General features: G+C 44.0%; 1 protein-coding gene across 1 annotated transcript in view; it reads left to right on the plus strand.

Moving 5' to 3' along the window:
* Positions 1-10912, plus strand: part of GPATCH2 (G-patch domain containing 2) — a 70692-nt gene extending 59780 nt beyond the window's left edge. Inside the window, exons 9-10 of the mRNA XM_016221212.2 lie at positions 3069-3157; positions 10689-10912. Coding sequence (XP_016076698.2) covers positions 3069-3157; positions 10689-10912 — 313 coding nt within the window. The remainder of the gene's footprint in view (positions 1-3068; positions 3158-10688) is intronic.
* The last annotated feature ends 381 nt before the right edge of the window (positions 10913-11293 follow it).

Consider the following 11293-nt stretch of genomic DNA (forward strand, 5'->3'; position numbering starts at 1 on the left):
AAGGAAAAGTACTCGGATGTTTCCTTTAACGTTGAGACTTAGTCAACCAGCCGAGCACGGGGAGGGGAGGGTCATCTCGACCTCGAAAGGGTTGTCTGCCCAGGACCGGGTTTTCCAGCCCCCATGCTCTCCCTGCCTCCAGACTGCTCCTGCAGTGACACCCGGCGCTGCGTCACTCCTGTGCAGCTGGTGCCCTGTCCAGGCTCATATTTTTCTAACTGACAGTGAGTGTTGTTGCCAAACGCCGGGGCCCGGTCACATCTGTCTGTCTCTCCTCCGCAGCTTGTCGGAGGCTGCTCGGGAGCACTTTGTATCCAGAGGGCAGCATTCACTAGGCCGAGTTCTCTGAAAAGCCTCTATTTGTAAACGCCTAGGCCCGAGAGACACGCTCCCATTGTCTTCTCTCTAAGTCTATTGTGTCTGACGCATCCGGATTCAGCGCAGGTCAAAAGCCAGGTTTCCAGGCAAGGCGGGCCTCCTGGGATGGTCTCTTTCTGCCTTTTGTATGCTTTGCTGAGTTTTGGGGGTTTTTTTTAATTTTTTTTTTTTTTTTACTTTCTTCCCTTTGGATAAAATGTCCAGTTTCCTACCAGCAATGACTGTGGAAACCTGACCAGCAGCGGCTTAAGCTGTAAGCGTATTTATTACGTGTTAGCAGAAGGACTGCGACATGGGTCCAGTTTCAGAAGGTCCCCTCCCCGCTCCTCAGCTGGGCCTGCTCCCTGAGCCCAGGTCTGTTCTCTGCAGGAGGGACTCTGTACTCCAGCCTTTTGCGAGGGGGCAGGTTTCAAGAGGGATCGGAGCCGAAGGTAAACCCCGACTCACACAGGTGCACCGTGACCGGGTGTTTGAGATTCCCCTCCACTCATGAATGAATGAGGGGACCGGGCAGATGTCGTGAGGCCTTCGAAGGAGAAGTCAGACTCAGGTTTCCGTGGAGGCGGAAATATTGAAATTAATGTGCAAATGAATGCCAGGCTGGCTCTTCCTCAGGAGAATGGCTCTGCCCCTTCGACGGGACAGAATGCATTTGCACTTCTATAGACAAGAGTGGTTTTCCTTTGCTTCCCTTCATCTGTAACTTCAGAGTTATGAAGACGCCGCCGTGACTGGAAGGGTGTATTCTGAAAGCGCAGCTTTCCACTGAAGCACGGATTTTCCCCCAACCAAAGGAAAAAAGCCACATTCCATGCAACATGTTTAGAATCCTTATAAAGACTAAAAAAGATAATCGCTAGTAATAGTCCGTAAAGTTGTGCCCACCACGGCCGCCACTGTCCCTAATTACTCCACACCCCTGTGACCTTGTCTCCCCGCCCAGACTTTAAGCCCACTCAGTGCTAGGACTGGGATGCCGCATTTTCTTTGTAAATTCTGCCTCCTCTGTCCTGCTCTCCGAATTTTCACCGCCCTTAGGAGGTCTTAGGCAAAGTCAGTAGTAGACACTAATACATGCCTGGTGAGTAAGTGAATTCTTTAATTTGGGATAAAAGGGATGTGTGTTTTCTGATGTTTTAATTTCTATGCATTCTCTCTGATATTTTAATTTTATTTTAAATTTCTACTTTTAATTTTAAAAGTACATGTGTGATCATAACCATTGATTTTTCCTGGGCACTGTGAGCCAAGACCTCACCACAAAGGCCAATAAAAAAGAATGTTAGTTATGCATGCTAATGAACATTTTTTCATATATGTGTAATAAATACATATATATATATATCTGCAAAGTTAGTCACTAACTGAATGAACCAATTTTTAAAAATATTTAAATAGTTATATTCTATAACAGGGAAGCACTATGTATGTCTCCATACAAGGGAAAAGCACACCTGACCATCGCCCATTTGCTCTCAACCTGTCCTGATAGGTTTTCACGGTCTGTTTCTTTGGCTATGTATACCCCTTGAATCAGCCTGATCATTAATTGTACTTTACACTTTGCGCCTTATAGATAGAACTTATATTTAAAGCAAGTTTATTCCACAGCCCCCCATTTTCATAATATTTAAACACCAGAGTGTATGTGTATAAACATATATTTGGGCTCTTACCTGAACTGATTTTTTGCATTATAATTTTTCTCTCATAATCCGGGTGTTTTCCGGCTGGGCCTATAAAACTTGAGTGTCCTACCACCTATCTCCTCCATGAATTACTAAAGGAGCACGTGCTCCCAGAAATGAAACGTTTCATTTACTTCTGCTTTGTGACCGCCAGACCCTGTTCCGATCTTACGTCAGGGACCCCAGGAAATGAACAGAGCCCCTCTATATCATGAAGGATCTGAAGACCTTCATATCCTTTCCATGTTTGAATGACTTTGTCTTGATTTCCAATGGGCCATTTCTCATTTTTCCAAAACTCTTTAAGAACCCGTGATGAGACAGAATAATCTAATTCTAGCTAATTCCAAGAACAGCAGAAGGTTCTTACATTCCACATCTTTCCAAATACGTCCCCACATCCCATTAGCCTGTTCAGCAGCACCAGACCGGCCTTCAGGCATCCAAATTATGTCTCTTCACCCAAATGATAATGAACTGAAGAATTCTAATCATGGGAATTACAAAGGAGAACATCACTGTTCCCTTCTTCGTATTTCAAGTGTTTTGAGAGAATTCGCTGCCGCATAATATCCCAGAAGAAATTGATCATCCTTTCCCTGTAATAAATGCTGTTCTGACAGTAAAGCATTAGTACCCAATTGATAACCCAGCAACAATATTGTGATCTCTTTAGATAATTAATCTTAGCTATTTTCCTGTCAGAAGCAACAGTGCTTGATTTTATGTCGAGCCAGAGAGATTGCCAGTTCCGAAAATTAAAAAGCATTCCCTTTATATTATTCATCCCAGTAACAATTTATGACGGCGCATTTAGCCGCTGAACGCTTGTCAACAGACGTAATTACGTTTCGATATAAACAAGATTGGTGGTTTTACGAGGCCGCTCCCTCTTTGTGGAGAATGTTTTGATTTAGGCTCCGATTGCACGAGCCGTGTATTTACGCATCGCTCTTTCCCTCCTTTGCTAATAGCTCTTTTTTTTCTGATAATTACTCGTAGGCAAACCAGCGTGCATTTAGGATCCCTGTGCACGGGCGATATCAAGCGCAGGAGGAAAGCGGCGCCTTTGCCAGGACCCCCCGCGGCAGGTAAAAGGGAAAGGGCCCGGGCAGAGCACAGATACGGGGGTCACATATTGTCAAGAGTAAAACGCGGGTCTTTCTTGATCACTTGTGCGCAGGAAGTGGCACAGGTACAAGCCACTGTTAAATGGTTTGCATTTGGCGTCGGGATGGATCGCAAGGTCCCTCTGCAGATGTCTCAGGCAGCCAAGCAATGAAATACCCGCTACACACCTACCTGCCCCAGGGCAAGACTTTGGGGGAGGTGTTAGAGGTACAGGCACTTCAAAGGCTGTGTGTTTGGCTTCCAGAAATGTACAGACTCGTTGAGAGGTGGGGTGGGGTGGGGTGGGGTGGGGGGAGGCATAAATAGATGAAAAGGCAAATAAGCCCGCAAGAGATTAATAGTCATAAACGCAAAAGTTTAGGCTCAGCCTCCGAATGCAAGTCCCATGTAGCAGTAGATGGAAAGCTGGCCATGACCGGCCCAGCTCTGCAGCAGCCTCAGAGTCCTGGCTCCCCACTAGACCACGTTAGCATCAGAATAAAAGGCCTCTCAGCATTTCCACCTCAAAAACCATGTCATTGGAAGAGCCTGTCATGCTAATGAGCGTGGCACAGGGAAACCACAAGTGCTGACCAAGGGAAGTCACTGGAGCAGAGGGGACGCAGACCCTCCCTAGAAGGGCAGGGACTCCAGCTTGGCTGCCAAGGAGATGAGTAAGATTAGCATGTGTTGCAAAAATCTCATGCAAGTGCAGAGGTAAGGGAGGCAGGGATGGGGGGGACCAGTGATGGGGGGAGCCAACTGGGCGTTAACCTGTAGATACTTGATCAGTTCAAAGAATAACAGCCTTGGTCTCTTGCGTGGGATCCCTGACCATTCAGGTTTATAATTAACATTCTTTTAACTTCCTTTGGGAAACTGTTAGTGGGAAAGTTATTTTTTCCATGATTAATTATAGAATGTGAAAGTAAAGATTCTTTTCAACAGGAGAGTAAGCAGTAAGAAGGGAAAAATAAATAAATTTTGTATACACACACACGTACACACACATCTTGACACGGGCATTTCAAAGGCGATAAAAGATGTGAAGCTTGAATTCCCTGATTAGGGGACCTATCTCATAGTTCAGCACTAAAAAATTGAAGAATAATTTAAAATTGGAAGAATTGTTATCCAGTTTTTTCATCCATATGAAGGGCTACATTATGAAATTGTGGCTGTGGTTATAACACCCCATCTTCTAGCTGTGTTGAATTTTCAGAAATGGGATGTTAGAAACACCAGTGTGTGTAGAATGTGTTTCTTTTCATGTCGAATAACATTTACCACTCACCAGGTACCTACCATGTACCAGAAACTTTATTATTTCATTTTATCTTTGCAACAGCTTTGTGAGCTGGTTACTATTATTATCACTTCATACCACAAAATTAAAGCTCAGAGAAGGGTGAGGACCTTCTCTGTCTATAATGTGGAACGGCAGAGGGAGGTTTCGAGCCCACACCTGCACCACCCCCTAAATCCATCTAGTGTGTTTCCCTGAGCACACTATTCTGTATCGTAAGTTTCATGGAAGATTCCTCTGAATACTGCTCTGCAGAGATACAGAATATTGATTAGAATACTTCTGTCTCTTCAGACGGGAACATACGGCCACTTTTAGCTCAAACACGTGTCATAATTTCTTCAGCTCAGATCCTTCATAAAACAGGTGTGGGATTTGTTAATGTCCTTGTTCCAGCTGGATGGTCCCCCGAATTCTCTTACCTTTCAGGGAGTCCAACCTTAGTGGCAGAAACGGTACAATCGTAGGACTGTGACTAACGCACCTTCGTGCCAGCAGCGGGGAGGAGAGCCCATGAGGGTCAGGTCCTCACACTCTCAACACGTGTGAAGCGAGAAGGGAAACACAGGTGGCTGAGGAGGGGAATTATTTCTATGAGGCGATTCTGACCTTACAACTCAGTAGCATCAGATGCAGGGGATGGGTATTAACATTACACCTCAGCCTAAAGCACTTAGAAGCTCACTCCAGCGCATTCCAGATGTTACATCTCTATAAACTGCTGTGATTTTCTTAAGGTTCAGGATTTTTACTATATTACTAGATATATATATTTTTTTACTATAAGAATAAAATTCATAGAAATCTAATGCATTTCTGTAGTTACTCAAAAGGTAGTGGGGTAGGAGAATTATATCACCCATCCCCAGGACTGTTTTAAAATCCATGCATAACTGCCCCTCTCACAGAGGAAGGGGGTGGGGTTATTTAAAAGACCTCAGTTTTTAAGAGCATAGTTTCTGCTAATGAATCAACTCCAAGGTGAAGATTATTATTCGAATTGGAGTAAGAAATGTTTTTGAATAAGCACGCTTTGGTAATGAGGTCATGAATCCTAGCTCGTCTCATCTCTGAAAATTCTCGTTTCCAAATTCTGGAAGCTAGTCAGGCCCACAATCAAGAGTGAGTTATATTTGTAAGCTTCCGAAGTTGAGTCAGCATGTAGAATTAAAGGGGATTTTCTCACCTTTTTTACAGGCCCTTTGTAGACCTCCCAAAAAACACATTGAGTTGAGATATATTTTCACAGTCCCTCCTACGTTTAAGTCAACATTCCTTCTAAGCTGGAAAGATGGACCAAGAGTTAAAAGGCTGAGAGCCTGAACATTGTTTGAGGATCCCCTCTGACTTTTATGTGGACTGTTATGAGGTCAAACAGCAGGTTTAGAAAAGATTTACCGAAAGAACTGTCAGAAAATTGTAACTGGGCTCTATAATTCCAAACTGGGTTTATGCAGTAATTTAAGACCCTGAATATATATAACGTTATATTATATATTGTATACATAATAAATGTTATTTTTAAAAAAGATTTAAAGTCTCCTATTGAAATCAATAACCCAACGTTCGATCGTCTTTACCTGCTAATGTGTTGAGAATTGTGCTCACCCCATCTCAGCACCAGCCTGAATAAGTTCATGGCTCTGTGAGGCTGTGGACCAGCCGGCAGCATTATCGCTTGAACATTTATTAATTGTGACAGGAACACCAAATTTATCTCAGTGCTTTAGCTTATTTACTGCTCTTTCACCTTTGTATTTTGTATTGACAAAGTGAAATGAATATTGATAAGGTGGGATATTGATTTTTTAAAAAATGTACAGCGTGTTCTCTGCCTCATTCAAAGTCACAGAGCCAGAGAGAGTGGACGTCTCAGGAGCAGAGCAGGGGATGTACGTAGATTTACTGTTGTGAAATTGAGAACTGTTGGAGCAGGAAGGTTTGCCAGCAGAATGCATTTTATTGTTTGAAAAATGTCATCTGTAAAGGTGGAGAAAAGCGGCGAGCAAAGTAGGAGGAATGTTATTAGCGCGTTTTTAAAAGGCAGCCAGTCAGCAGGGTTGGTTACGGTCTGTGTTTTTGGTAGAAGTCATAGCTTATTGAGGATCTGATAATAAAAATGATTAAATATGCTTACTGGTATTATGGCTATTGCATTTTTTTAAAAATGTTTTGTCCATTACTAAACTCACTATTATCCAAAAATAAGTATCTTCGGTTGCTATTTTGCTTTCTAGTGAAATAACACCGTAGGGAAAATGGTCACTATAGGATTCAACCTTTTTTCTATACATTTTAAATTATACAAAAAGATGCCTATTGAAGTTTAATATCTCCATATAGATGTTGCCCCAAGGTAACTCTTTTCATGAACATGTAAGCTCTTGGCAAGAAGCTGTATTAAGCTCTTGTGCCTTTTCACCTATTTCCCCTGCATTCTGCTGAAATTTTAATAATAAAATAATCGTCATGAATACTTAAGGCACAAAAGGCAGGTTGTAAAATACAATAACAGGCAAAGATTTTTAAACGGCGCACTTTTAATCAAAAGTCACCCTGACCGTAATCAGGAACTGTTTGGTGTAACCAAGCTGCTTTTCAAGGTGCTGTGTGTCTTCACTTGTCCAAATTTATCTCACCAATAATTGTATCTTTGTTTTCTTTTATCACTGGATCTATATGACCACTGTAAATTATTTTCTCTCTTCCAGGACTTTAAAACAGGCAAATTTTCTGGGGTGACTGTCGTTATTAATTTGGAAACCAAGCTGTATCTGAACACACAGAAAAAAGCCTAGGAAAATATATATTCCTGCACCTCTCGTTACATGGGTCACGAAACTGCCTTTCAGATACATGTTTTAGTAGAGTCTTAAACAGCTCTCCATTACCATTCGGTACAAGAAACACCCAAGGAAAGAGCAAGCGCACACATTAAATAGAAAATAATTGCTGTTCCCGCCAATGGAAAGACTAATTAATGAGAAAATCCTCAAACTACAGACTACTTGGACCCACTGATAGAATGGAAAGCCATCTCTTTAGACCATGGCTGAGAATGCAGGAAGGGCAGTGCCCCAGGACCACACGTGTCCAGTTTTGTCAGTCTCAGAAACCTCGAGGCATGTGCGTTAGTGTCCCCGTGGGAGGGGAGCCAAGCCGGGGAGCTGTCCTCACCAAGCCAGAACCTCTGAAAAGCTCGATCCTCACAACAGGGCCGACTAGAAACAAAACCCACCCGTGGGCACAGAAAATAAAGGGTGTTGTTGCCACCTGGGCTCCCAGCGGACGACTGAAGATGCATAACCAAGAGCGGACCCTCACATGAGTTTCTAGTTTAAAACTCCGCCAAGCCAAAATGTTAACATAAAAACTGGTCTTTGAAGCACACGGAAAACCACTCGACAGGTAAAGGCTCCAACCCCAAGGTTCGAGAATCATCTCAAATGAAACCTGAACGTGATCGCATGAACCGAAACTAAGAGAGCTCGTTATTTAAAAAACCAAAGCACCCAAAATCAAAGGGGATAGCTGGACGGGAAGGACATACGTGGTAAAGAACCAAGGGGAAACCTGAGATTTTATTTATTATGAAAAAAGAATCTCGATAATTGTAAACTCACTGGGTGGGTTAAACAGCAGAGTAGCTGCAGCTGAAAATAAAAAAACAAACAAACAAACAAAAACAGTAAATTTTAAGAGGCGTTGGAAGAAATAAAACCTAAAAAACACAAAGAGGAATGAAAAGATGGAAAACAGGAAAGAACGGCTGGGGGACTTGGAGGGGAAAGAGGTTCCGCATCCGTCCGCTAGAACTTCCAGAAGGAGTGGACAGAATAAGGGGGCTCCTGAGAGTCAGGAAAATACTGACCGAACCCAACAATACGGACAGTTTTCACAGCCGACGAAAAACACCAACTTTCACGCTCAAAAATTCCAAGTTTTTATCAAGGAATAGTAAATATAAATAAAGTCCTACCTGGACACACCGTGATGAAACTTCAGAACTCCCAGGACAACGAGAAGAGCTTAAGAGCAGCCGAGGAGAGGAGGAATGACCTACAGGGGAGTGAAACTGCGCCAGCAGCGGCCTGGAAACCAGGAGTGCAGCCCGCAGGGCGAGAGGATGCTTCCAAAGGGCTGAAATGAAACAACAACAACAACAAAAATTAGTTTCGCATTAAATTTTCATTATTTAATAAGCGTCTTGAATTTTTAAGCTAGTAACTATTTGAACTGATTTCATTTCACAAAATTCCCATGTGCAACACCTGCACCGCTGCAGGTAACCTGCGGGATGGTCTGAATTAGGGAGGCTTTCCTGTGTAGTAACAAACAAAATAATACAAGTACAGGGGGTCCCCCCAAAAATGTCAACGCACTTTAACAGCTGACAGCTCAACGGATGCTTCTTTGTTTTCAGATGTAACCCATTGGAATTAATAATTACTCAAAGTGTGTGTGCATTTTGGGGGGGAGGGGACAACCTGTATTTGACAAGAGAATAGTAATGCCTGACCGCTTTCTGTACTTAACTCTTAATCAAAACCCATGTTCCTCAGTTAGTTACCGAGAACAGAGGACAGCGTTGTAACTTGCGAGTTTAACAGCATCACTAATAACAACAGTGGCCCTGTCCCTCGCTGTCTAGGAGAGCGCTGGGAGGGAGAGGAAGGGGAGGCGGAGTGAGCCTGGACCCCGGAGCCAGCGCCTGCCTCTCCCAGGACAGGGCCGGGCAGAGCCTCTGGCGCGCGGGGCTGGGATGCGAGAGCAGCATGTCACCTCCCCTTCCACTGGCTGTTTATCCAGCATCAATACAACACTTTAGGAGCCAAATTACTAAACAAGCTGCCAATTAGGCCTGCAGTCAGCTGGACAGATTAGCCGCTACGAGAGGCCCATACGAGATTTTCATCTCTTGAGCCAATTACGCAAGTGAATTGCCCTCCGCAGCGGTTTTTGGAAGACGGGAGGGGAAGCGGCCTGACTCGTCTATAAGAGACACAAGGGCTGCAGCCTCGGGAGGGCCGGAGGTGACTGCTGAGGTTGCCGGGCCCGAGGAGCGCCTTCCAGGGAAGGGACTTAAAGGATTTGGCGCCGCCGGGAGCAAAAGACAAGGAAATTGTGGTTGTCCCTCTCGCCATGCGGAGACGGAGCCGCGCCCCACCAGGTCTTAATCTCGTAAAAAAAATAAATAAATAAAACAAAACAAAAAAAACACCGAGAGAGAGCGGTGTATTTCATTCTAGAATCATTTTCCATGGAAAATGAAGTACGTCTTTGTTTTTTCTTAAGGTTATAGAGAAAAGCCACTGCTATTTTGTTTTTTGGTTTTTTTTCATGGATCTGTGTTTCTATGTGAAAAGATTTAGTGTTGGAGACATGTAACGCTTCTCTTTTTTATTTTTGTTTCTCTTCGAAGTACAAGATAATACTTTATTTTATTTTCATTAAGAAGAGAAAAAGAGCACTTTAAAAAAAAAGAGACAGGATGGATTCTTTTCCACCTACATAAAACCACGGCTCTCCTGGGCCACCCTACTCAAAATATCAGCATTTTAAGCTCGTGAGAGTGAACCAGCTCTCCTGTGCTCTCTCCACTTTGGAACTGGAGACGTACCACACTTCAGCCGCGTTTGTGGGGACATTTTAAATTGGCCTTCTATTTTCCTTAAATATGAAACAAATTTTAAGTCGGAGCTTTTGCAAGCTCTTGTATCCAAAATATGGTTAAACAGATCTGTAGCCTAGGGTAGCATTAGACCTTGGATCTGATTTTAGCTTGTAGATGGAAATAAGTTGGTGGCAATCTGCTAAAAAATCGGGGATGTGGGAGAGAATGCTGGTGCGCTGTATCACCAAACACACCTGGTCAGTAGCTGTCCAGTAACAAGTTAGACACCTTGGGGGTCTGTCTTGGTTACCACCAGAATCGCCGTTCCAAAATAAAATTTTAGTGGCTTTTTAAATGAGTCTTCCCTTTTTTTATTGGATGTATTGGGGCGACATTGGCTAATAAAATCATATAGGTTTCAGGTGTAGTAAGGAAGTATTTTGATACAAGGCTTTTATTTCTTTTTTTGGTAAGTAAAAGGTTCCCTCTCAGGTACCTTTCTGAAAGGAAGACTCGAGAACGTGGTCTCGTTGGCCTGGGGGGACCTTGGCCTGTGCCGGGACTAACATCCTTTGTCCCTTTGTAATTCCAGGATTTGTCGGGGAAAACGCCCAGCCCATCTCAGAGAACAACATCGGGAACCGAATGCTCCAGAACATGGGCTGGACGCCTGGCTCGGGCCTCGGCCGCGACGGCAAGGGGCTCGCAGAGCCCATCCAAGCCCTGCAGAGGCCGAAAGGATTAGGACTTGGGTTTCCTCTGCCCAAAAGCACTCCCGCGGCCCCCACCATCCCCACCTCGGGAAAATCCTCCTAAGAAAAGCCAAGAAGAAACGGCCCACAGTTCTTTTTCGCTCTCCGTCTCTCCCATCGTTCTCAAATGACAGCGTTTCTGTTCCCGGAGCAGAAATCGACACGGCCTCACACTGGTCACTCCAGCTGCCCGACTGCGTAGGGCCCCACCGCGGCCACAGCGATGCGATTCCATCACAGTTCATGGTGCTAAAGTTCAGACCTTTCCCTCCAAATCTCGTCAGCAGCTTTCAGCTGCTTTTAGGTATAAAGAACAGCTCATTTCTCTTATTTATTTTGATCGCCTATGTCAAGTCACGTCTAATGCTTTTAAGCTGGACTCATTCAGGTGTGTGTGTGTGTGTGTGTGTGTGTGTGCAACGCCCTGGCAAATGTGAGTGCACCC

Source organism: Miniopterus natalensis, chromosome 21 (assembly GCF_054644295.1).
Source record: "Miniopterus natalensis isolate mMinNat1 chromosome 21, mMinNat1.hap1, whole genome shotgun sequence".
Lineage (NCBI taxonomy): Eukaryota > Metazoa > Chordata > Mammalia > Chiroptera > Miniopteridae > Miniopterus > Miniopterus natalensis.